The sequence below is a fragment of the Neovison vison genome, chromosome 8, assembly GCF_020171115.1.
Source record: "Neovison vison isolate M4711 chromosome 8, ASM_NN_V1, whole genome shotgun sequence".
Lineage (NCBI taxonomy): Eukaryota > Metazoa > Chordata > Mammalia > Carnivora > Mustelidae > Neogale > Neogale vison.
Window position 1 is genome coordinate 5,138,975 of NC_058098.1, and position 26,639 is coordinate 5,165,613.

At 52.2% G+C, this 26,639-nt stretch overlaps 1 protein-coding gene and 1 long non-coding RNA gene across 2 annotated transcripts; one reads left to right on the forward strand and one right to left on the reverse strand.

The window, feature by feature from the left end:
* Positions 1-437: 437 nt before the first annotated feature.
* Positions 438-2,294, forward strand: LOC122915944. Its single transcript, XR_006386109.1, has 2 exons — positions 438-534; positions 1,255-2,294. It is a non-coding gene; the product is annotated as an uncharacterized LOC122915944 (long non-coding RNA).
* PCK1 (phosphoenolpyruvate carboxykinase 1) lies at positions 2,084-7,331 on the reverse strand. The gene is made up of 10 exons (XM_044262776.1): positions 7,221-7,331; positions 6,793-7,057; positions 6,119-6,300; positions 5,518-5,721; positions 5,200-5,387; positions 4,680-4,842; positions 4,005-4,229; positions 3,780-3,911; positions 3,309-3,404; positions 2,084-3,108 (listed from the first exon to the last, which is right to left on the reverse strand). The coding sequence occupies exons 2-10, from the start codon at positions 7,014-7,016 to the stop codon at positions 2,654-2,656; spliced, it is 1,869 nt and encodes a 622-aa protein (XP_044118711.1). The 5' UTR covers positions 7,017-7,057; positions 7,221-7,331; the 3' UTR covers positions 2,084-2,653.
* Positions 7,332-26,639: the final 19,308 nt, after the last annotated feature.

Genomic DNA, 26,639 nt, shown 5'->3' on the forward strand with positions numbered 1-26,639 from the left:
CAGGGCCCATGCCTGGTGGTCTTAAAGCTCTGGAAGGCACTCAGAGGGGCACGTGGGCGGCTGGGGACTCTGGATGAGGGTGGGCTGAGGAGAGAGGGCAGGAAGAGTATGAACCCGTAAGCCCCAAAGGTGCCCCGGGCTGGCCCAGCCCCGCTCATCTGCCCCTCTGCCCCGAGTGAGCTTCAGGGCGAGTTTTTCCGTATTTGCTGTGTACCTGCTGTGTTCTGGGCTTTAACCCGGCCTCCAGCTCCGGGCACCCATGGGGTCTGGGGGGCGGCACCCACACTGGGTTCCAGCAGAAGGTATCAGCCCCAGTTGGTCTGGGCTCGTGTGTGCTGGGGGCGGGCAGACTGGGCACCCACAGCCCCCAAACCAACTTGGCCTTGTCTACCTTTCTGCCTCGCAGGGTCTGGGGCACAACACGGAGACGTGGGCAAACAAGGTCATCACGTCCAGATTATTGCCGTCCGAGGTCCCAGCACAGAAACTGGGAGCTGCAGGTGGATAGAACACAGCTGGCACCGTTTGGGGAAAGTGAGTCAGGAGCCAAAGGCAGGGATGGAAACCGTGTAGCCCCCTGGACACTTCTGTTCTGTGTAAGGCACTTCCTCTGGGCTGCTTCCCAGACTCCCAGGGCCTGGTGGCAACAGGGTCATGGGCCACGGCGCTGGGCAGGTGGGTGACACTGCACAGGGGAGGGACAGCTTCCCAAATGGCCAGCTTTGCCATGGGGATGAGAAGCCTGCTGAAGGCCTAGAACAGGACTCGGGGGCCTCGGACAGACATCTTAACCATGGAGCCCAAACTCTACCGGGAAACCTCTAACGGGGGTCCAGGAAACTGCCTCGGAGGCCAGCAGGGACAGAGAAACAGAAGCCCGGTGCCCGGGGTGCCAGCCCCCCCCCAGCCTGGGGTGGACACTCCCCTGCTTTGCCCATCCCCCCGCCCCAGACGTTCAGTTTCTGAGTCAGAGCACACGCCAAGTAAGTGTTCTGTGCGGAAAGAAAAAAACAGGTTTGAAAGCCCTCGATTTAAATTAATACAGCAGATAACATTTAATTCCATTAAATGGGTTTTCCCCATCAGTGGTTTTGGCATCAGAACATGAGGCTTTCTTGGGAGAGCTGGGTCAGCGCTCAGCCCTTTAAAGGGAAAGGAAGCTCTGATTGCCATTCCCCAGCTCCAGCGGATGCTCCGGGCCTCAGTTTCCCCATCTCTAAGACTGACGCGACCTCGGCTTCACCTTCCACGCAGAGCAAGGCCCCAAGGAGCCCAGGGGAATGAGCGAGTTTGCAGGCGGTGGAGGCGAGGAGAGCCGAGATGCCGGGGCGTGGCGATGAAGGGGAGAACACGGAGCTCGCTGCGGGCGTGGGGGTCACACGGCTCTCACCGCCCGTGCGCAGACGGGGAGACAGCAAGTGGAGGACGCTGTGTTTATCTGCAGAATGTGGCACACCAGCTTCGGGTTCGTTTGCGTTGATCACCCAATAAACACTGTGAGCCCAGGGACCAGGTGAGGGCTTGAGGCCAAACCACGCCACCTGCTCTTCTCAGGGTAGCCCACAGTTGGCACGCTGCTCGGTATACAGAAGGCACTCAATGAATGCTTGTAGCCTGGAACTCACTTGTCTTTCTCTCTTCTCCTCCCTTGTGGATGACAGTTGAGAAAAGCATTGGTCAAACAGAGTTTATGGACAAAAGCCCATGAGATTGGCCTCCATTTCCTCCATGTGGGGTGCAGAGCCCCCAGGCCCACACTTTTGTCAAAAAGCACATTTTAAATTCTCCCACTCAGTGATGTAAGACCTACCACTTAATGACACTAACTAGCGGTTTCTAGACTCTAACCGGTGGTCAATTCAGAAAACCCAACTGTGGTGCCACGGTACCCCCTGGTGACATTCTCTCTGCCCCCACTTCCCATCCGGCTCCTCTCTGTTCCTCCATCCCCACCCCCACTCCCTTCTTAGGGATGATCCTGGTGTCTCCTCCTCCTCTGGACAGGGTTCCAATCACACAATGTTTCATCAGCATTCCTTGTTTCTTGGTGGCTCAGGTAAGAAAAACCAAGCAAACAAATCCATCTTTTCTACAAAATTTATTTTTTTTTAATTTTTCCAAGAAGAGTTAGGGGGAAAAATTGGAATCACATCAAGGTAAGTAACAAGGGTATATAAAAATAATTTAAACATACATATCAGTAATAAAGCAACCTTTCTTTCTAGCAACAACTAGTAGAGAATCTTGCCCAAGATTTTTCCAAAGGTATTATATACATCTCAGATAACAAGAAATACAGACACACACGGACACAGACACACACACGCACACACCCGTATATACAACTCAAGTACGTTCCCGGTGCATTCCAGCTAACTGAGGGCTGCAGTGATAAAAACAGCAAAGCCTAACTGCCTAGCGTCCTCAGGGTTGAAGAAACGTGCATTGGAGAGTGGATTTAGAGATCTGCTAAGATTTCCCTCCCTGATCTCACAGTTACTAGCCCGTACTCTACAGTCTTACTGGAAAACGAATCTGCTCATTACAGTAGAGCAGGTGGTGTGGGTTTGGGACACCCCGCTTGTTCTTGCTCCTGGTACCCCCTCATGGGCTGGAAAGGGGGTGATTTCACAGGTGAAGCCCTCGGGTCTGATTACATCTGGCTGACCCTCTGCTTCAGGGCAAGGACCTCTCTCTCGATCTCAGCGGGGAGGTCGGCGTTAACCTGCTCCTCGAGGTACCGCTGGATGTCTTCCGCCTCCTTCTCCCAGAACTCCTTGGAGATGTGGAAGAGCTCCTCCATGTCGATGTCCCCCAGGCCCGTCAGGTTCAGGGCCCCCTCCTCAGGGATGAGCCCGATGGGCGTGAGCTTGGCGCCAGCTTCCCCGCTGATGCGGTTGAACATCCACTCCAGCACCCTGGAGTTCTCTCCAAAGCCCGGCCAGAGGAATCTGCCGTCCTTGTCTTTCCGGAACCAGTTGACATGGAAGATCTTGGGCAGCTTGGCTCCCGGGCGCTGGGCCATGCTGAGCCAGTGGGCCAGGTACCTGCCGAAGTTGTAGCCGAAGAAGGGCCGCATGGCAAAGGGGTCGTGCATGATGACCTTCCCTGTTAACAGAAAGGGGGGTGATGCTGGTCAACGTTCTCACAGGACAATGTCCGTGCCATTTACCGGTGACATAATATTGTTGACAATATTGTTGACATAAGCTCGTGCGGTTCTGTCTCGCACTAAGCTACAGACAGGCAGAGACAGAGACAGAGCACACCGGTCACTCTCTGTGGTTGTGATTTCCTCTCTGCTTTACCTTGGTGTTCCGCAGCCGCTGTGGCCTCTGATCGCATGGCCGCCCCCACGAAAACTCCGTGTTGCCAGCTGACAGCTTCATACACCAGGGGGACACCTGCAGTGGAAGAAAAGAAATGTCCCTTAAAGGCTCTGACACAGACCCTTTGGCTGGCAGTGGCATCTTTCCAAATGGAAAGACACGGCCGAATGATGTCTAACTGAGCTAACTTTGGCTCCCTCAAAGCGAAAGGGCGCAAAACCATCGTCAGCTTCACGCCACTGAGGCCACGCAACAGAAAGTTAAACTGGATGGAACTCCCTTAGGTCAAGGATCCAAAAAGGCTTGTGGTGCCTTGCCAATTATCCTGGCTTTTTGGAAGCTGGAGATCTCTGGCACCCTCTGACAAGGTCATGAGAAAGGAGAGGTTCCACGGATGCCCCTGGGAGCCAACACACCCACATTCCCAGGCTGAACGAAGGAGAGCCTCACCGGCAGGTCGGCGGCCCCCAAAGATGATGCCCTCGATGGGCACCCCTTCTGGAGACTCCCAGGCAGGGTCGATGATGGGGCACTGGCTGGCCGGGGTGCAGAAGCGCGAGTTGGGATGGGCACAGGGTTCTCCTACAACAGCAAGAGAGGAGAGACCCCTTAGCGTCTGGTCCAAACAAGTGGTGTTTGTAGGCTAGAGCCCCGGGGCCTCGAGGCAGGGCTCACCATCCTGGGGGGTCCACTCCTTGTTTTTCCACGAAGTGATCTTGATGCCTGGGGCCAGCGGCTGGTCGATACCTTCCCAGTAAATGTCCCCATCGCTGGTCTCAGCCACATTGGTGAAGATGGTGTTCTTCTGGATGGTCTTGATGGCATTGGGGTTCGTCTTCACAGAGGTTCCAGGAGCCACACCAAAAAAGCCATTTTCCGGGTTGATAGCCCTTAAGTTACCTGCAAAGTTTTAAACCAGAGAAGTAGGAAGCGCATGACCACGAAAGCCTAGCATATATTCTCAACTCTGGCCAGGCTCATTTTTGCACCAAATTCTCAAGTGTTTTCTTCTTTCCCTTGCCTCATTCCTGGAAGAGATTTCTCTTTTCTCTTCCAAGCATTATTTTCCGCGTTGACACTTTGACGACCCTTTCTTCCTCATCCCTTTTCCACCAGGACTATTTTAACAAATGTATTGTGTCAACAAGCAACAACATATGGTTCAATTTCAATCCAGATTCTATATTAAATTAAAGAATGCTTACAGAATACATATTCCTAAGGCTTTGCAAGATGTAGAAATAACTTAAAAGATCCAAACATGATTTGGGAGGATCTGGCATGCTTTAAAAGGCGACAGTTCACTTAGCTCCAATGATTACTGCCCGCCGTTGGGCCTGAAAGAGTCACCTTGTTGGTCAAATTTCATCCAGGCGATGTCATCACCCACACACTCTATTTTCCACCCGGGGAGGCTGGGGTTCATCATGGCCAGGTTGGTCTTCCCGCAGGCACTGGGAAAGGCAGCTGCAAAGTACTTCTTCTGGCCCTTGGGGTTGGTGATGCCCAGGATCTGTTGGCGACAAAATTCCTCCTTAATCTGTCCTTCGTGTCCCCCCTGGTGGTCAGTGGCTCAGTCTAGGAGAGTGCTCAGAAGGCCCCCAAAGAAGAGATTCCCAAGATCTATGTCTTCAGGTATCAAAATGAAAACTTTAAATAACAAAGCCTCAAGGAGTGCTACTGGCCCACCGCAGTGGAAGTCTTCGAGAGAGGCATGAACCACCATCACTGGAATTTCTAAGTCTGTCCTCCTTGGGGCGGGTCAGGCGCCCGTGGGAGATGCACTTCCGCAGACACTTGGACCTCTGTGCGCCCCCCAACCCCATGCCCAAGACCCCACCGTGCACCTGCAGAACTTGCTACGTCTTACCAGCATGTGCTCCGCCAGCCAACCCTCTTCCTTCGCCAGCCGGCTGGCCATCCTGAGGGCAAAGCACTTCTTCCCAAGGAGCGAGTTCCCGCCGTACCCGCTCCCGAAGGAGATGATTTCCCTGCGGTCAGGCAGGTGCGCGATGAGCGTCAGCTCTGGGTTACACGGCCAGTTGTTCACCAATGGCTCTGCACAGGAGGACACATCCCAGGTGAGCACGTCACGTCCCCACCCAGGGATCCCCCAGGGCAAAGGCCCAGGGTTGAAGGCTCAGCTTATTTGTTGTTTGCACTTCTGATTCTGAAATAATACGCTTACTTTTTAAAGGCAAAGGGCATCCCACCGAATGGAGGCACTTGACGAACTCGCCGTCCCCCAGTGCTTCCAGGACGGCTGTGCCCATCCGTGTCATGATACGCATACTGGTCACCACGTAGGGCGAATCGGTCAGCTCGACGCCAATCTTCGACAGCGGCGAGCCCAGGGGCCCCATGCTGAATGGGATGACGTACATGGTGCGACCTGTGGGGGCCAGTCCATGGCAACCAGTGAGAAATGATGCCACAGCCACCCAGCAGGGGAGCCTAGTCTCAGGGTCCCCACTGTCACATCACACTCTTGCTACCAGCAACCCGCGCCCCGCTCTCCACCCCACCAACTTTGAAAACTCCACTGGAAATCAAACGGAATGCCAAAATGAAAGCATTTTCATAAACATGCAACCAGGTTCTGCCAAGCTCTCCTGAATCCCAGAAAGAAGCAGACATTTCAATACGCTGCAAGTTTCATACATGAATTTAAAGCTATCTGAGGCCATAGGAGTGTTCAGGGCTGTCCTAATTATCATGAGGAAGACATAATAAGAGGTTTTCCTTTGCTTTTACTGGATTTTTCCCAGTCAAACAAACATCTCACTCACCTTTCATGCACCCTGGAAATCGGGCTTTGAACGCTTTCTCAAAGTCCTCCTCCGACATCCAGCGACCTAGTTGGCTGAGACCAGTTTTGGGGATGGGCACGGTATCTCTTTGCTCTTGGGTAATGATGACTGTCTTGCTTTCAATTCTGGCCACATCCCTGGGGTCGGTGAGAGCCAACCAGCTGCAGATAGAAAACACACACAGGTTAGGAATGGAGAGGAAGTGCCGCCATCTTGCATTAGATCTGTGCCCGGGATTCTCAGCCAAACGACCTGTTGGAACGGGCCAGTCCCCTTCGTTACTGTGCTCTTCCCACACCTTGCAGAGGCCAGGCACACTGACAATGTCCCATAACAGTGGACAACCGCACCAGCTGGGGCGCCGTCAAGGGGTCAATGTACTGGACTAGGTGCTTGTCTTCTAGGACAGAGCATGTCTGATTGTCACTTCTATCAGGGATTCCGTTTGCAAGGGCTGTGTGTCTGTACCATCTCACTGCAGACTTGAGCCGTCTTCCCATCCGAGGCTGCATGGTTCCGCCCCTTCATTAAGTTTTTCAAGAGTTGACAACCCACCCCACCCACCCCCTGCTGGGTGTGGGCCCACCTCTGGCAGGTGCAGGGTGTGGAGCAGCGGCTGGGGGCTGGGGGCTGGGGGCTGGGGCCCGGCTTACCAGTTGCTGAGTTTCCGCAGCTTCCGGATCATGCCCTCTCCTTCCATCTGGTCCAGCAGCTGCTGGTTCTCCCCCTCGGAGCCATCGCAGATGTGGATGTGGTCCGGCTGACACAGCCTGACGCTGCTCTCCACGAAAGCTCTTACCGCCTGGGGCAGGCTGTCAAGGGTGCCCTGGATGACTTTGGCTGAGAAGTTGAGGCCGTTTTGGAGCTGAGGAGGCATCTCTGCGGGGTCGTGCTAAGGGCCACAGGCGCCGAGGTTCCCTGAAAGAGAAAACACAGGCTTCATGACCAAAAGAACACATGCCCTCAAGGAAACTCAACATACTTCTCTGGGCGGCGCCTCACCAGACAGCCAGAGCTCTGAGGACAAAAAGAAATGAGTCTACGTTATCTCCAGAAACGGCAGTTAAAAATCTCCACCTACCTTTTTTCTTCCCGGATGATCCCAATCAGAGATCCGAGAGGGCCTTTCGAGGTTCTTTCCGCTGGTGAACCCGCGTTCCCAAGGGGAAGCCCGCGTGTGCTGGTTGGGGGTAGAAGCTCCTGGCCTTAAATCCCCTCGAGGAGAAAGGCCCCACCCCTCGGCTACACCCAGGGAGGCTCGTCTCTGACGTCAGGGGCCGGACTTTGGATCCAGGCCACAGTCGGTGGAGCTTCTGGACCATCTCACCACAATAAGCCCCAGGGAGATAATTATTGAACAGATAGTTGTTAATGAGTGCTGCGAGGCCTTTGTCCCCAGACCAGCCACAGCAAGTTCTTACACAACTTGCAGTTGACTAAACTTTGACCCAGTTCACGGCTGATGTAAAACACTCCGTCCTCCCACTGAGTGGTGGGCCGGATCCCACAAGGCCGGCGGGTGCCCCTCCTGGACCCCAGGGGCTGTTGGCAGCACATTTTGTATCCCGCTGGCTGCTGGGTGGCAGAACACCACTGTGGCGAGGTGTCACCATGCAAAGCGTATGGAAAGGAAGTCCCCAAGTGTAGGTGACTACATGGCTCATTGGCAAAAGTCAGACTTCACTGGGGGCTAATAACCTTACTGAGTGTCCCCCATGGGCCCCCACCCCAAAAGTAAACTCTGTGAGGACAGGAATCTCTGCCTATTTTGTTAATTCTTGTACGTACAGTTCCCAGCATAAAATAGGCATAGAATGAGTCAATGCCAAGCATCGTTCTGAGCCGGAGCCTATGAACACACAAGGAAACTGAGGCACAGAAAGGCCAAGTGGCTACTTCCAGCTCCTGGTTGTAGGGCAACAGAAGGAAGACTGGAACATAAGCCCGAGGGGCTCTGGATCACCCCACCATACTGTCCCTTGTGAGGTACCATTTCCTTTTCTGGAATTTTCTACATATCATACTCTAAGCAGTTTCTTGGCTGGATGCAGATGCAGGTACCCACTGAGATGGCCGCACACTTCTCACTGCCTCTGCAAGTCTGACTGTCTGGGGAGTGAAGGGGGCTTGGTGGTTCTGAGGAATTACACTTGAGCAATGAGACCTTTATGCCGGCTGTGAAGAATTCGCATGGCAAGCCGTAAGAACTCCAGTCCAATTTAATGAACTCTCGAGCTGCTTGCTGGCATATCGAGAACACTGGGTAAGAAGTCAGGAGCACAGGGCCAAGCCCCCAGTCTCTGCCGGCAACCCAGCCGTGCAGTCAGTGGGCACCCTGTCCCTCCGAGTGGGTGAGGAGGGACTTGCCTGCCTCCACCATGGGACTACAGAGATAATTCTGTGACTGTTTAAGGAGCTGTAGAAATCCAAGCCTCTGGGAATGGCAGTCTCAGACGAGGAGTATCTAAGGGACTACCCAGTAAGCCTTGGCTCCCACTGCAACAGTGGCTGTACACATGTCCCCATTTCCCACCACAATTATCACCCCATTGCCATGTCTCACGTACTCAGATTCTCATGCAACCAAACGAATCTCTCAGTGTAAACAGCATATGAGAGGTTTTCATTTAGTTTAAAATTATTTCCCATTTAGGTCACTGGAATTCATTCTTAGTGGTGCTGTCAGCCATATAAATTTGTGTCATGTCTAAATTCAACCACGACGTAATGTCCAGTTGCCGAGGGATACGTTCTCAGCGTCTGACACCAGTGAAATTAGCCTTCAAATGCACGGCCATAAACATGCAACACACGCATTTATGCCGGCGCCGTCCATTTCACCAAATGGGTAGAGATTCCCATTTTGCTGATAAAACTGTGATAGGTTTCGTTCCCTCCAAGAACACATAGATTGAAAACAAAAATGAGGAACCCGAGCTTATTTGCCGTTCTAAATGCTACCCATAAATTCTAGGTGTTTATGTCCGGCGTCTTCCTGCAGAGAACCAGCCAGCTCATTTACAATGCACGAGAAGTGGACCACCACCGTCCCTCGGCCAACTGCTTAATTACCACCCTGACCTCAGGGAAGGCTGGCAGGATTCCCTTGCAACTGTCCCTCATCAAAATAATGTGAGAAGGCAAACACTGGGTTGCAGATTCACCTGAACGTACTGAATTTGTTAGAAGAGAGTGATGCAGACAGAGCGGAGGGCGTTGAGGACACAGGGCAGAAGCCTGGACAAAGTCCACTCGGCCCTCTGTGGACGGGAATGCAGGGAAGGGTCCCGGCCCCAGAGGGAACATGCAAATTGTGATGGTCTCCGGGTGTGAGCTGCATCTGTCATTTCTGGAGCAAATGCCATGGGGACCCCCTAATTTTTTCAACAGGGGCAGAAAGTGCAAGACTGCTCCTCTTTTGAGCCCCGTGCAGAAAGTGGAACCCAGACACAACTGCTCTTGTTGGAAGAAGGAGAAGGAAGCAGTGGACACTGGGAAAAAAGAAAAGAGTTTCAAACCCCAGAGTTAACGTCTTCACTTCTGCGTGTGAGGTTCCGCACACCCTTGTCGCTGCTGAGGCTGCAGGCTGGCTGCCCTCAGGGTCGCGGAGTGGGGCGGCCGAGAAGGCAGCATGGAAACCCGACGAGAGTCTAGAGGGGCCAAGACTCAAATGGTGTGAGCGGGTGAAGGTGGGGGTGGGGAACGGCTGCCTTCCAGGTAAACCATGGAAAGGAAGCCATGAACTCAAGTGGGATCTCACAAAGGAATCTGAGGACAGTTTGACTGAGACACAGATTGGTGGTTTTTTCATTAACTGAGAGCCAAAAATAAAAGGCAACAACAACAACAAAACACAGAAATACTCAAGACCATCCACGCCGTGTGTGGACGGCCTGCAGAGCTAAGAGATGGCTTCCACAGAGCGCACCGAGAGATCTGGGGGGACCCCACTGAGCCACCCCAGAGCACAGCGTGGGAGGCCCCGGGAGACATGGTCAGAGTCTTCTCACGCACAGCATTCCTGACATCATCTGGGGTGTGCATCAGCCTTCCATATTGGATCTTAGTTTGAACAAGGAATTCCACAGCCAAAACACACTGGGACTCCACCAATCACAACCCGTTCCTTCCGTGGGGGAGTGAGACAGCTGAGACCCAGATGATGCAAACAGAGCATTTTCCCAAGCTGAGGCTCTGAACTGTAAGACCATGGCCTCCGGCCTCCACGCCACCCCCGATCGGGGTGACCACAAAAATGCCCCTTGGTTCAGGAATCTGAACTCACAGGAAAGCATGACCCTTTCTTGGTAAAGAGGGAAAGGGACAGTTTTCCAGAAGGTGACAAACCAGCAGTGTCACTCACGTGTCTTGCGCTAGAGCCAAAGTTAAATGCGCAAGTCAATGCTGGTCTCCGATGCCAGGATGCTACTCCATGGGCATGGACTGGCCCAGCCGTGGGAGTTTCCAAACAGCAAGAAAACATGTTCAGCTGCGCAACGATCTGCCAAAACCGTTTGCCAGGGCAATCCCAGGTGTGTGTGTTAGGGACAAATATTTACACGTTCCCCACATATGGGGTAATCCTAATGTCTTTGCAGTCTGAAGGGTGTTTTTACAGTTGGATGAGTTGAGTTTTTTAGTTTGGAGCCACAGAATCCTGTAACTGAAAGGGTCCTTAAAAGGTCATGTTAATCTAGCGTCACGGTTAAGGGGTCTTTTCTGAGGGTGATGAGACTGTCTTGGAACTAGACTGAGGTGGCAGATGGTAAGTGTCCAAAATACCACCGAATTGTACACTTTAAGATGGTTGGGTTTCTGTTGTGTGCATTTTACCTCAATTAAGAAACAAAAAAGATTCTGTAGCCCAATCTTTTCTATTTTGAAGATGTGGGAACAAGGAACAGGTGTAGGGAGCAGGTGTTGGGGGAGGCTCATCAGAAGCCCTCTCAAGGAGGCAGGCAGGTATCCAACACCCTCGACCCAGCCATCGCTCCATGACCTAAACCTTTCCCCTTCTCCCAATGGCCTCGCCATGTCTTAACACCTTGATCGTGGGCTGTGTGCGCCCTCACCCAGCGGAGACGACAATTTACATCATCTGGGAATCTTCCCTCGGGAGGGTCACGGTGTTGTTTGCATATTCTTTCCACGGCGAGGAGATAAAAATGAATCTGGAGGTAAACCACAGTGCTGGGTGCATGTTAATAAAGCATGATTTTTGCGGCAAAGATGGGCCCACAAGACGTGTTCAATGAATGTTAATAACCAGGTGTTAGAACCCTTTTAGAGGGCTGGTTATCTCCTGTTTCAATCATTAGTGACCCATGGGAATAGTGACTCCATAAAATCTTGTTTATTTTCTTTGGAGCTGTCTCTGTCGGGTTTATGGAGGGGCATAAAGGCTCTCCGGCCATGCAGAAGGGAGGCATGGAGTGGATTCCAGCGTGAGACGACACATGCATCCCATGAACGGTTTCGCCCTTCAGAGAGCCGTGTCACCTCTGCGGGACCCCGACAGCTGGGACGGAGGCTGTGGCCCCACACCATGACAGGAGAGTCCCCCTCAAAGTCAGGACAGACAGATTCTAGAACCACCTGCGTGTCATACCTCCCTTTGCTTCTGCCCAGGGTTGTGTGAGACAAAGACACCATTTTGCCTCCATCACTGGGGTCGGGTGTCCTGCAGATTGTAGCCCAGCATGTCCTCAGTGAGACAGCGATCCCGCTCCCAGGCAGCCCAGAACCCAGACTCGGGAGCCCTTGGTGGACTCCAGTGCCGGCTCCCCCAGAACCGGGCCACTCTCTTCGCCCGCCCAGCATGCAGGTGGGCAAGACACGCACCACGGCCGTTTCTAGCCGTAAAGTCCTGTCGGGTTGTCGCTGCTCACATTGGCCGCTACGGATTCTGAGGCCCATGGTGGCTTTGGTCTCGCCTTATTTCCCTCTCACTGGTCACCCTGGGTTTCCTAAGCTTCTCTTCTTGTCGGAGGCCTTGTTTCGCTAAAATGGGAAGTCAACGGTCAAAGGCCAGGTGGTATAGGTACCCAGCTACATTGGGTGGGAAAACACAGCTGATCTGGATAAGACAAAACAAAATTAAAAACTCACACTGGCCCTAAGTGTCTATAGCCCTGCCTTAGCTCTCCCTATCAGGCTATACGCTGTAGACCGCGCAGACCCAGGTTTTGGTCCAAACCACCAATGTCCCACCATCCCCTTTGTTCCAGAGTTTTGTTTGCGTAGGACTTTTAGGGTGGAGGATCCTAGCCATGTGGCAGGGCCCCCGTGGGTCTGTGTACTCTAGTCCGTTCTCCAGAATGACCCACGTAAGAGCTCATTCTAGATGACCAAAGGGGCAGATGTCCCTGGGTGGGTCGCTTCTCCTTGATGATCTCCATTTCCCCATTTCTAAATGAAGATGGCCCCTCTGCCTCCCAGGGCCCTGGATTTGGGGCAGTACGGAGGAAGCCAGCCCCTGTCCCGAGTCCGCAGCGCGCAGGCTCACGGTGAAATACGGCTCCCTGCACCCTCACCGAGGAAAGAGAGCAACGCCCGGCAAAGAGCGGGGGCGAGAAGAACTAATTGCACAGTTACCACAAAAACAATCCAACGCACTTATTTTGCCGCAAGAAAACGGATATCACTGTGCATGGCAGTTAACTCTATTGGAAATAATGATAGTCCCTCTGGGACTGAATGCCACCCTCCCCCGGTGCTCGCTGATAACTATGCAAATTCTTCCGCTTGCCTGGAATGTGGCGGCTCAGAACGAAAATGCCTTTTCTGGTCCATGCTGGGAATAATTCCTGAAACTCGGTAAATCTTAACACAGTCTCAGCTCCCAAGGGGGGAGGATTCGTACCACGGAGACTCGATGACACAGTCCCCGGGGTGGGGGGTCCAACCAACCCGTCTCGTCAGGGGCTGGGCGGCGGGGGGGTCTCCTAACTTAGATGTGGAACCTTAAAATCTTTCCAAGTTGAATTATATAGAAATTGAAGCCCCTCAGGACTGTTGTCCTCATATCCTGGTACAGAAGCAAAGCCCATCTCACGTGCAGAAAACTGCATGTTTGTCTGAACAAGGACCAGAGTCTGGTGGGAAAAGATGCCTGTCTCAGCCCTCTTCCCCAAACAGGCCTGCATTGCTTTGAAGAGATAGCCAAGTAAACTACGTGCTAAAGGGGGAAAAGCAACATTCGTTTTTGTGTTTTGGATATTTAAAGAAAAGGTGTGATTGTTGGAAGCGTGAGAAATCCGACAGGGGTACGTGGAGTCACGAGCCCACAGGGGCGGGGACAATTCATCTCCTTAGGAAGTCGGTGTCTGAGGCAGGAGCCTGGGAAGCCGTGGGTTGGGGACCCGCCGTACCCAGTAGACTCTGATTCTTTCATTTCCAATCAGGTTGACCTCTGTCCCGCAGTTTTGCTGATATCGGGTGAGATTATGCCCATTTTCTTTCCCTGGCTTGAGCAAGGAAGCTGTGAGGTAAGAGCCTCTTTCTGAACCCTTCTCTGCCTCGTCCAGAGCTGGCGAGGGCCAGGACCGGCAGGGTCTAGGGCCTGGTCACATATGGGGCCTGGCCTCAGCTGCCCAGCCCCCTGGGCTCAGTGTGCAGGCAACATGGGGCTGGAGAGGGGTGGCAGGGCGGGGCTTCCAGACACCCACTTCCAGACAGATGAGGATCAACCTCACCGAGCAATTGATGCTACCTGGCCATTAAGGTCACCAGAAACCGGGACCGGCTCCACACTTGGATCTGTAGATGGGGTCCCTGCGGGAGGTAGTGAAATGGAGCCACAGCAAGCACGCTGAGGCAAACACTTGCATTCGTTTCTTGACCACGTGACCCTAGTTAACTCGTACCCTGTCTGCTTCCGACGGTCCCGTTGTTGTTAGCAGAGAAGAACACCAGACTTGCTTCCTAGGGTAATTATGAGGATCGGATCTGGTAACTCAACCACGGGGTTGGCACCATTAAGCCAACACTCATAAATGCTGGAAGGAACAAAGCGCCATATTTTACGGGCACAAATTCTCTTATTTGCTTAACAATTGAATCCTGTGTGGTGCGGGGCGTGGGAAAGAGGGGACAGAAAAACAAAGGCAGAGTCCCCGACTCCTAGGAGTCTGGGTTCTCCTTTCTTTCAGCACCCTCCACACCTCGAGCCATGTCCCGCACGTAGTAGGTGCTCAGCTAACGTCTGCTAGGTAATCCCCCAGTCCCCGTGGGGGGACATATTCTGCACCCCTGGGAGGCCCGGATGACGAAGTCCCCAGTGCACTGTGCCGGCAGGAAATGCATGAGTGTACCCGCTCCCTGATAAATCCCTAACCACGGAGTCCAGCAGTTTCTCTCGGGTCGCTATTTAACTTTTTCCCTACGCTGCGCTGTCTGCTCGTCTTCTCTCTCGTGTCCCTGAATCAGATTTATGTCACTATGTGTGCGGAAGCGCCGGCTCATTTTTCACTCCGGAGGCTGCCGCTCCCCCCCCCCCCATCAGCTCCCCCCAGCGCACAGCGCCTCCCCGAGACAGGTGCACCGGCCGGGCCTGCGCGGGGCAGGAGTCCCGAGTGAGGCCCCACGGGCTCCCGTTAGCGGAGCGCCGGAGCTCGCGGTGAAGCGCCGTACACACCCGGGGCGGGAGACGGTCCTGACCGCCTTGGCGACCGGCTGGCGTCGTTTCGGCCGCGCGACTCGGCCACCCGCAAGCTGCTGAAAATACCCTCTCTCGTGGCCCTTCGCTGAGTGCCGAGGCACGAACCAAAGTCCATTCCCGAGCTCGGTACCTAATTTTTATTAATAATATCTTCGCTCTATCAATCACTGTTAACTAATGGGAACATTTGAAGAAATTAATTTAAGCCTGGCGAGAGGAAGCCTGGCAGCTCACTGCGGCCCCTCCCCGGCGGATGGGGCGCGCAGGCCCGGCCGCCAGCGCACGGTGACTCAGGCTGGCCCGACCTGACTTCCGCCCACAGAGGACACTTTCTCCTTCAGAGAGCCGCTGCCTCCGCCCGGCCGTGCAGAAACTGCTTAATTAAGGCTTAACCTTAATCAACCTGCTAATACCGGTTTCTCCAGATCCCACCCCCGCCCCTAGAAGCAGGGCGGTAGCCGAAGCCCCTGGGGACTGGGTTGCCAAGAAGGTGGGGGTTGGGCGGGGGCGGGGCGGGGGTGGGGTCTATGGGCGGGGCTCAGGTGCAGGGTCTCCAGAATTCACTTGACAGACAGCGAGGTGGGCCTTTTGCAACTTGGCCTCAACATTCTTGCCCAAGGGTAGAGAGCAGAGGAACAGAAGCTGGGGATGCAGGAAAGGCTACCCTCCAGGACCCCCAGCACGCTCTTCTGTCCCACGTGTCCCCGGGTACCCTGCCCATAAACCTGCTTCTCCCACCCAACCTGAACACAGCCCACTGGAAAGCCAAGGGTTTGTCTCCCCAGACTTGTAGCATTTTGGGAACAAGAGCCAGCCGCAGCAGCCCCCTAGAGGATCCTGTTTGATGTGGGCAACAAAGGCAGAAGAAAAAGATTCCGTTTCTTTACTATCTACAGCCCACTGACAAGTCCTTGAAAGAGGCAGTGACCTTCCCCAGGGACTCAATCGCCTCGCTGTGGACACTTCGCTAAGGGCAAAAGGCAATCTTAGCCCAACCACCAGGATCCTGAAAGTCTACTTTAACATATAAAAATTCCTTCGGAAACTTCCTTGATCTCTATCCCCCTAAGCTGGCGATCACGCTGGCAATGCCCCCCACCCCAAGCATGTGGCCCACTGATAGACATCTGAAGGGTCTCAGGACTGAGTTTTTACCAAACAATAATAAATGACCTTTCCTAACAATAGCCAGCCCCTTCAGGATGCTGGAAACCTTGTTTCCAAAATACCTGGGAGGCTTACACTATCTCTAACCCCCCCCCCACTGGTAAGTATGTCATGGGCCCCTCCCCACGACCCTGGTGCAGCTCTTTCCGCCCACAGGTCCTGTCCCCGCACTTTAATAAAACCACCTTTTTGCACCAAAGACATCTCAAGAATTCTTTCTTGGCCGTCGGCTTCGAACCCTAACGTCTTTTCTACATCGATGTTTATTTCTATGCAACGAACTACAACCTCAGGATAAAAGTTCCAAGAGCTCCAGAAGCATTCGGAGCATTGAGCATTTTTCAGAAAAAAACTGTGATGTGCCAGGCGCCAGCGAGATTGGATTTTCAGTGAGCTGCCCTGTGGTTGTAAATGAAAAATTCAGGCGCTTTGGGTCAAAACGCATTTTTAAAATATGCGTGTTTGGTGATTTATATCAAGTCCTTCTGCGTTTAGAAATTCCTGCATACGTTTTGGAATGTGTGAAACCTATTCGAGCAGTCCTGAGGCTTTGTTTTTTTCTTTCAGGTGAAAAATCCCAGATGTCCTTCATGTTTAAATGAGTCTGCACAGGTCCCATTTGCCGGAAGACAGCAATGAGATCGTTGCATTCAGTAGGCAACCACCTATGAGGTAGCTCATGTGAATTATTAATGATAAATTCTGTGGGGGGGGGAAGAAACTTCTTGGACTTTCTTTGCTGTACTTTTAACAATTGACTGAGACGCCCATCAGATGTCTTCTCGCGAGCTGTCACATTATTTAAATGAGGACACAGGCTGACATTTCCAGAGGAGCGAGCTCAGTACGTACCGAAAAGGGAAGGGGCTCTCTGCTTTGATGGGCACCTCGTAGGCTTTTCAAAATAAAGGTTTTGAGTGCTTTAATTGTGGAGCGACTTGCCACATAGTTCAGCCCAGAGTTAAAAGATTCTCAGATACTTTGAAGAACAGCCAAGAAGTTTTGTGCTTCGCTACAAACAGGAGAACACTCATTAAGTGACACTTGAAAGGCACTGATGGAAGGTAACGGCTGCTCAGAATAAACTTAGGAACGCTTTGCTCCTCATTGTTCTTTACATATCTCATGATTCCAGGTATTGTCATGTCAAAAAAAGAAAAAAAAAAGTTGCCTGTGTGACGTATGTTGTTCCTCCAAAAAAGAAAATCCAAGGCTAGAGGTGAAACCTACCAGGGTGAGGGGGGCCTGGACATCCTTCCCGAGAGCACAGAGACGTCGTGACCTCTGGCAGCAGGCATTTTCACAAAAAGCCCACTTGTGGCAGGCTTGCCCGCCACAGGTCCCGTTGTAGCTCCGGCTGTGCCTAGGACGCTTATCGCTACGTAGCTGAGTGCAATCGGCGAGCCCAGCCTCTGTGCTAACCGATTTGACGGAAGGGAGGGGCGTGGGAAGGCAGTAAAAAGAACAACCAGAAGAATCCTGACTATCTCAGTCCATTGTCCTAGCGGCCTGTTCCAGTGGCTAACCCCAGGGTCGGTATCAGTCCTTGGAAGCTCCAAGGGTAATCCCTTCAAAGTCAGCCTTCTCTTTGGGGAGTTAAATGTGGTTGCAGCCTTGAGCCACTTTTTTTTTTTTTTAAAGATTTTATTTATTTATTTGAGAGAGAGAGACAGTGAGAGAGAGCATGAGCGAGGAGAAGGTCAGAGAGCGAAGCAGACTCCCCATGGAGCTGGGAGCCCGATGTGGGACTCGATCCCGGGACTCCAGGATCACGCCCTGAGCCGAAGGCAGTCGTCCAACCAACTGAGCCACCCAGGCGTCCCAACCTTGAGCCACTTTTGTTCCGACCTCAGGGCCTTTGCTCCTGTTCTCGCTTGTGCCTGGAGCACCCTGTGTGGTTTGTGCATGGCCAGGCCTTCTTCTCCATCAGGGCTCAGCACTTCCTGGCACCCACCGACACACTGTCCCCTAATTGTGTTTCCTTCCTGGCTCTGATAATGATGTGACATTTGTGTCTTCATTTGTCTACCTGTTACATCGTGTTACATTGCAGAATTGAAACCCTGTTCTGAGCTCATCTCTTTGAAAACACAGCGCGGTGGCGCGGTGCTGTGAGTCACCTCGGGCTTGAAAGCATGAAGCAAAAGCATACTTTATATTAGTGATTCATTTGTGTTTTTGAAATTAAACAATAATTTCCCTTATGCTCTGTTCTTTTATATAACCATGCTGGTAAAAACTCTTATGAGTCAGAAAGTGGGGGGAGAAAGGGGGTCTTTTATCATAAGATGATCAGTCATCACTCACCAGATGTCAGCTCAGTGCCCCAAACACACACTGTTTTAATGGGATGTTTTTCTGGTCATTATTAATTTATTCCTTTATTCATTAAAACTTTCAGGGCAATTTACCAGCTGAAAAGAGAGATGACAGCAGAAACATAGGTGTGTTACAGAAACTACTCATAAGACCTGAATGAGTCACTTTCAAAAATATTTTAAAGTTTTTCAACAGGAAAAGTATAAAAATTAGGGGGGGAGTAAACAAAGTCTTGGTGAGATAATATGAGAATATATAAGAAATGCAGTTATTTCATCATTTGCAATAAAATGGTTATGATAATAGCATGGTATTATAAAAATAATGGGGTTATTATAAAATCATAGGGTATTTATCTTACCTTTTTTGCATTAAGATATAATAAAATTATACTCAGAAAGTAGATTATCCCTTCTATTATTCTCTTGAAACATTAGCTCTGCCTGGGCATTTCACTAGAAACTTCCTTCGTTCTGCTGTGTGTTTCCTTCAGTGGGGACCTACCACCAAATGGCTCAGAGGTCCTGCTTCAGGGCAGAGGGACAGACAGGCGAGGGGTCTGAGCGGGGTCCCTCCCCAGAAAGCGTACGGGCCCACTCTCAGAGTATGCTGGCCAAGAAGCTGGCAGTAATTCTGAAGTCAGAATCCCTTTCTCCATTTGGTCATGACCTTTGAGAACTGCAGAGAACCTTCTAGAAGGAGATCAAGTCCCTCTTCAATCAGCAGAGCCACTGTGGCTGATGATGGTGCATGATTTGGGGTGAGCTCAAGAGCATGTTAACAGAGGAGCCCCATCTCTCCAGACCCCGACTCTTGGCCAGGACATGAGAGTCAAACTCCCCTGTGAATCCGAGGCACATCAGGTCTTTGCCAGGTCTGCCAGGCTGGTTGAGCACCACCAGTGTTTGAGCACAGCAGGGCTCCTTGTGCAATTTGTCCCCATGACGCACCAAGGTACCCTCTGCAAGGCATTATTTTGACCAAGAGCCTGATGAAGCCACTGCCAACGAAGAGAGCCAAAAGGCCACCAACTGCCAAAGAAGATTGAGTGTTCAGAGTGGCCCCAGCCATTCCCTTTCTGGTGACATGACCAAAGGAATCAATATCGAGCGAGTTTAAGGGATTCATTAAAACCCCTCCCTGTGTCTGGGAACCACCCTCCAGCCCTCACAGGGAAAGGCATGTTTAACCACTTGCTCTGTGGTTTCAAAACGATGCCCAGGGAGGGAGAGACCAGGGAGGCAGGAAGCACAGAGTCACCGTTGTATGAGCAAACAAGCTGCCTCAGTGTCCTCATCTGAAATAGAGGGATAAGAACAGTATTTGCTCCCTAGGGCCATGGCGGAAGACCTCCCGCGGCAGCCAGCACTGGAGGTACAGAGGCCCCCCAATGTGGTAGGGGTCTCCACCTTTATGTGCTCTCCTCTTTCCCAGAGGAGAAGCAAGGAGATCCAGCAGAACCTCCAACATCACCCTGGTCCTGCACTCCGCGGAGACCTGCAAACTTCAGCAAGTCCTGTCGGAGGGGGCAACCCCCAGGACCCCACAGCACCATGCCCCCCGTCCGGGAGGCATGCCGGATCAGACTGTCCGATCATGTTTCCAGATGAAAGTACACGTAAAATTTGTCTGGCTTCTTCATTTCTCCTAAGACAGAGTGACAGCTCCTCTGCGCTCCCCCTGTGTGTTGGCTTTTAGCCTTTCTCCCTCGAGTTTCCATCTCTCTTGCTCAGCCCCCGCTGTAATCAGCGTCAGCTCAGTATTAGCCCACTGTCTGCCTGGCAACCCGCTATTATGCACTTATTTTATTACTTGGTTTCCTACCCTGATCTTGTGATTCATTTCTAACCTTTACTGACTGTAACGTAATTCCTTTGCTGTTCTTTCTTTCCTCCTCACCAGCCCCCTCAACCTTTAACTTGCCGATGACAGCTTCGGTGAAGGCCTGGAAAACAGGCTTATCTGCAGCCCGCAGCTGACAGTCTTGTTTTTCACTGAGCAATCAGTTTAATCAAATGAAGTGCTCTACTTAATACTTTCAAGTCCTGTTGAGTAAGATCGGAAGAGATACACATCGAGAAGGAAAATAAGGTGATCCATGGGTCCCACAGGCACATTTCGGACCCCAGACAAACGTCAAGACACGTCCGGCATTTAGCCTGAACTTGCCCGGTGGTACCTCGGGGTCACGACAGTGTAGGTTCACAGTCACCATCCCCATGATCTGTGCGTGTAGGGTTTCTAACTATTTTTAGAATCGTATGCGGCAGTTTAAGAAGAAAGAGGAATCTTGTTGTTTTATGGATGCCCCACCCAAAGGAGACCCAAAATATACACCATCACAGTGACAGAGGTGGTGGGTTCTCTTGCTGTGGGGGTCAGCAACAAGGCGGCAGATGGGATTTTTCTTGGAGGGAGGGATGCTAAGGAAGAAAGAAGACAGCGAGAGATCCTTGGAAGTCCACGGGTAGTGAGGGCTGGAAAGGGGCACATGAATCATCTTCCCCAATTCCCCTGTGTTCAGAAGAGGAAACAGGTCCTGGGAGGTGGAGAAGCTTGTGTGGTGACTACAGCCAGGTCTCCTGGCTCCAAAACCCAGACTCTGCCCAACCACTCAGCACCTGGAAGCAGAAATCCTATGGATTTTCTTTCATTCCCATCTCACGTTTTTGTGATCATAATGTCCTATGACACTCTCTTGCTTTGCTTTCTCTCAATTATTTGTCCGTGGGTCCTCTCCCCGGCCTCTCTGTGTTGATATGTAATTCACACACCCTGAAATTCATTAAACACATACAGTTCGGTGGTTTTTACCAAATTGGTAGAATTGTGTCCCCGTCACCCTGATCACTTCTAGAACATTGCATCCCTCAAGAAGGAACCACTTCCCCGTGAGTAGTCCCTCCCCGGTCCTACCTTGCCCCAGCTCCAAACCACCCTCTGTCTCCATGGATTTGCATATTCTAGACATTTCGTGTCAATGTCCTCTTACAATGTGGTCCTTTGTGATTGGCTCCTTTCCCTCGGCATCATATTTTCCATTCATGTTGTCACATTGGCAGTACGTCATGCTTTTGTAGGACTGGATAGTATTTCAGGGTATGGACGTGCCATATTGTGTTTATCCATTCCTCTGCTGATGGCTGCTTGGCTGCCTTCCGTCTCGGGGCTTTTATGATCATGGTGCTGACCATTCCATTTTTATGTCTTGATACTCCATAAACTTACTTAGTAACTGCAGCTGGCCCAACCTGCTCCTACTCTTGCCTGTCCGACCCTAAGTCATGATTTGACCAGACACCAGATATCCCTGGGCTCACCCCACTCCCACGCCCATCCTCCTTAGCAGGCGCCGCGTCTCCTGTCTTAAACTTGACATTATCTCTAAATGGCAACGTGTTTTGTGAAATGTGGTGACATTTCTGTTTTTCTCTGCAGCACCCTTTCTGTACACTCACTTACAGATCTTTTTAAAATTCTGATACGCCAACCCATCCATTTTCATGTTGCACATCTGTGAGACCCTGTTGACAGGATTTTGTATGGAACGTTTCTGCTTTCCATCTTTGGATCCCCTCGCTTCCCGAATCCAATCTTCACAACTGTGAGAGGTAGGAAAATCAAAGATCGTGCAAAAATAATGAAGCTGAATATCAAAGACATTAGCATAGACTGTTAGAGACAAAACCAGCATCTGGCCCGGGTCTGTTGGTATCCAGTCCAGTGAGCTTTCCAGCAGACCTCAGGGCAACAAATTTAACTCACCAGGAACAGAGGGGGGCTGGTAAATGTGAAAAAAATTAAAATTTCCTTTTAAGGGGAGCCTGGGTGGCTCAGACGGTTAAGCATCTACCTTCAGCTCAGGGTCCTGGGATCGAGCCCCACATCGGGCTCCCTGCTCAGTGGGGAGCCTGCTTCTCCTTCTCCCTCTGCCTCTCCCCCTGCTTGTGCTCTCTCTGTCTCTCTTTCTGTCTCTCTCAAATAAATAAATAAAATCCTTTAAAAAAATTTCCTTTCAGTTCTGGTTTCAGTTCCGGTCATGATCTCAGGGTCCCGGGATCGAGCCCTGCGTCGGGCTCAGAGTCTGCTTGAGTTTCTGTCTCTCCCTCTTCCTCTGTGCCTCCCTCTCACACACATGCTCCCTCTCTCTCTTTCTCTCCATAAATAAGTCTTTCAAAAAATTCATTTATTTTTGCAATGAAAGATCAATAGCTAAAACAGGACATAATTAACACTGGGTACCCCAACCTAAATGATGCAAAGCCTCTGGAAATACAGGGCCATGATACGAGCATGACACAGCTTACAAATGGGGAATGATCACCCCTTGCAAGCAGTGAGCTACCAGTGCTAGACCGCTCCTAGGAATTCTGATGACGCCGGGTTAAAGTTTACCGCTCATGTTCTTTGAAGAGGGGGGTCGGTAAGCAAATTAACAGTGTCAACAAGATTTCTGTCCACTGTTGAAGCTACTTGAGAGCACAGGCTGTTTCCAAACACGTGAAGCAGACCGGGGATCACAGACACGCTCATCTGCTGGTGGGTCCTGTAGCTGGACGGAAAGCGAGCCGTTGATAGAGAGCTCGCAGAAGGAAGTTCCGAGTCATTCGTAATGTTCACTTACTATTTCTCTAAGGAGTTTTATTGTCATGGTTTCCTAGGCTGATTCTTGTCTGGTCTGAAAGCAATAAAATATCTTCTTTTAATTGGAAAATAATTTAAAATGTTACTCATTGAGCCGGGCCTTCTCGGATATTAATCCAAATTACAATGGGACAGACTATTCCAGTCACGATATAGAGATTTACAAGCCACTGAGTTCCACTGGCAAGGAACATTTTAAATTGGACGGTAATGCAGACAAATACAGGCACTGGGGTGAGAGGACAAAAAACTGGAGCTTAGACGCATTAAGTTAAACTATGCCCTTAAAAAGGCCATTTGGCAGTAAATATCAGGAGGCCAGATGAAGCGCCACTGCAATTTAGAACAGGAGTGTCGTCGGGAAGGAGAGGAAAGGGCTGAGAACCCAGGGAATCTCAGCGGATCCTCTCACAAGCACCCAGCTTGAGGATCAGTCACTGTCCCCAGGTTGTGCAGGAATCCGTGGTCCTGCGTGGTTAACTTGTGTCCCCAAGGTTCTAGCGCTAGGACCTGTGGTGGGCATCTGCACAAGCAAAAAGGGAACGAGGAGCGCCTGGGTGCCTCAGTGGTTAAGCCTCTGCCTTCAGCTCAGGTCATGATCCCAGGTCCCGGGATCGAGCCCCCCATCGGGCTCTCTGCTCGGTGGGGAGCCTGCTTCCCCTGCTCTCTGCCTGCTGTTCTGCCTCCTTGTGATCTCTCTGTCTTTCAAATAAATAAAATCTTAAAAAAAAAAAAAAAAAGAGAGACCTCCAGAGAAGGGCGTCCATGCAGAGAAGATTTGCCGCAGGGGGCACGGGATGTCCCGCTCAGGCTGCAGGGAGGCTTGGACCGCTGTGTCGTAGACGGCGCCATTGTGCAGTGCATGAGCCGGAGCCGGTGGACGTAGAAGGGCTGTGGGCACGTCTCTGAGGGCGGAGGCTGAGCCTGCATCCTTGCTCACTGATCCCCCAGGTCTGTGGCTCATCACAGCCGTCGGGAATTTGCCCGGAAGTGGAGGACAAAGGAGAGGGCGGGGGAGCAGCAGAAGCCACGCGAAGCACGGGCAGGTGGGAGTCTGGGCAGGGGTGGGCGAGGCGGCGTGCCTCGGAGACCACAGGCTTCTCCAGCGTCTGGGTGATGTGGTCGCTCCGCCCAGGGCTTTGCAGGCGGATGACATTGGGCAGGGTCCGGAGACATCTTTGGTTGTCTGGGTGGAGCTTCTGGCTTCATGTGGGTGAAGGTCAGGGATGCTGTCCAGATGTCTGTAACGCCCAGGACAGAACCCCCCCAAAAGAGAGTCGACCCCCCAAGCATCAGTTGTGTCAGGGTTGGGAAGCTCGGCCCCAGACCGTCTACCTCTCCCTTCGATTTTGTTCTCACTGAGCGACCTTCATCTCTGGGCTGTTTTGCTTCTGTGGCCGATGGACCTCGGCAGCTGCTGTGATTTCTGTCATCGCAGCCATTAATGTTCCCAGGAACTGTGGCCGCCGTTCAGCTGAGTCTCATTGGGGCCGGGCACCACGGTCACCGTGCTCCCTGCTTGCCACACGGAGTCTCATTCAACGCAACGGCAGGTCTGTGAGGTTGATCCCATTCTAGATCCTGATGTGTAGAGGAGAACACAGAATCTCAGAAATGCGAAGCGGCTGATTTCAGGTGACGGCAGCTGGGCTGGGAATCCGCACCCTGGCTTCCAAGACTCTGGCCATCACCATTGTGTCTGGTTGTCCCATTAAAGCCATTCTGGGCTCCTTCCTCGACCCAGACTGGAACACGAATTCTCCCTTAATCTCCCTTCCCACCTGCAGCAAGAGTGGAAAGCGTGTGGCCACCTTACAATTAAGGAAACTGAGGCTCACAAAGGTTTTGGGTCTTCTGGGGTCCTCAGTAGAGCTGGAATTCTGAACCAAGTCTGTCCCCTATCCTATCACAGCTGTTCCTGCTCGCAGGAGCTGTGAGGAACGGGGCACCCTGGATGGCAGACGTGGGTCTGTCCCCCTAAAAAGGGGCACTTATTGTAAATAAAGACCTTGGCACCCCTGGTCCACACACCAATACCTTCTGGGTCTGTGTTATTCCATTATGGAGTCTTGATATCCAATTTCTGGACATGCAAGGCTAGACGTCAGGCCCTGAGCCCGTATGACAGCTTCTGATGACCCCCCCATCACCCTGAGCCATCCGTCACCCCGAGACAGAATACAGCAATTAACAAAGCCCAATGTCCCATAAGCCACTGCAAAAAAAGACACCAATGCGGCCTTATGAATATTAGCGTGACTACGTTGGACACTTTTGAGGGTAGCAACTGTACAGATAAACTTCCCCTCACAGATGAAAGCCCCGTGCTGTCCTCAGGCGTGATGACCTAGAACAGGCATCAGTGTCTGCCGCGTCCTTAACGTCAGTCCTGACAATTCCGACTCCGAAGCGTTCCATCAAACGAGATGAACGTTTCGAGGCTGCTCGGAGCACGGACGTCCTTGAAACCAGCTCCTTTCATCAGTTCTGCTAGCTTAACTTCCACGCCTGGCCCCGTTTGAACTCGACTCTCGAGCAGCCGAACCCTGCCCAGCACCGTCCCGCATGAGCGAAGGAAGCAGAAAGCTAATTGGTTTTTAAGCTGCTGATTCCCTGCATTCATCACTACGACACAACCCCCAGCTCCTGCTGGCGAGAGGCCCCGTCCGTGCCAAGGCAAAGACTCAGCAGTCTTTTGTCTCCCTCGCTTTGGCCACTGCTGGTAATTGGAAAACCACCTCGGAATTCATGTTGCAAAAACAAGGGAAGTCCAGTCTCCCGGCTGAGGGGTGCGTGGTCTCTAACTTCCTGGCAGATTGCTGGAGCCAGGCCCCAGATGACTCTCAGAAGAAAGCAGGCCTCGGGCGCTGAAAAAGTAGAATAAAAGACGCGGAGGTTCCCATGAACCGTGGGGCCCTGCTCCCGAGTCTCTGGAACTCCGCACATCAGAGAGGGCTCGTTTGCGAGAGCCAAAGGCGTGCGCAGGGGTCAGGAGGGGGAAGAGCGAGCTGGGCGAGTTAGACTGTTGCCAACGTCAAGAGCATCAGCTGTGCCTTGACGCCAGTGCACGGCAGGGACCCGGGGCTCAAAAGCAAGTTGGTATTTGGATCCTTCCGGTTCACCCAGCCAATGAATGCCAGGTACTGTTCAAGGCTCTGGGGACTGCGCTGAACGAGAGGGCCCTGCTCTTCGGGGCTTCCCAGAAGGAAGCCAACAGTAAGCGAGCAAACACATGACGATTCCGATAAAGGAGATGAAAAAACACAGGGTGTGCTAGAAATCATGTGCTGGGGAGGGAGTGTTCTGGTGCACGGCTACACTGGGGAAAGTACAGCTGTGATAAGAGGAGAGGCCACCCTTGAGTCCCAGGGAGGAGGCCTCCAAAGCGGGCCCAGTCCGGGATGGACGAGGAAGCACAAGGTCAGAGCGTGGCCGCCCTGGGGCCGAGGGGGAGCTGGCGTGAGCTCACAGCTGCCGGCCGGGGCAGGGACACGCTGCCAGCCACGCTGGAACGTGCAGTCCGACAAGAAGAAGCCAACATCTTGGCCTCCTTCTAGACCAAATGCTCAAGGTCAGCGAACCAAAGACAAATCTCCCTACGCTCCAGCCTGGGCTGCTTAAAATCGTCGAGACTAAATAGGTCCCCAGGGAGCATCTGCATCCACGGTACAACCCGCAGGAATGCAATCGGGGGTCCCTCAGACCTGCCGG

Excerpts from the sequence above, each read along its gene's own strand:
- PCK1 (XM_044262776.1), bottom strand. The coding sequence starts at position 7,016 with ATGCCTCCTCAGCTCCAAAACGGCCTCAACTTCTCAGCCAAAGTCATC. Across the intron at positions 5,388-5,517 it reads ATGCCCTTTGCCTTTAAAAA|AGCCATTGGTGAACAACTGG; the intron begins GTAAGCGTATTA and ends CCTCCTGTGCAG. Across the intron at positions 3,109-3,308 it reads AGCGGCTGCGGAACACCAAG|GGAAGGTCATCATGCACGAC; the intron begins GTAAAGCAGAGA and ends TTCTGTTAACAG.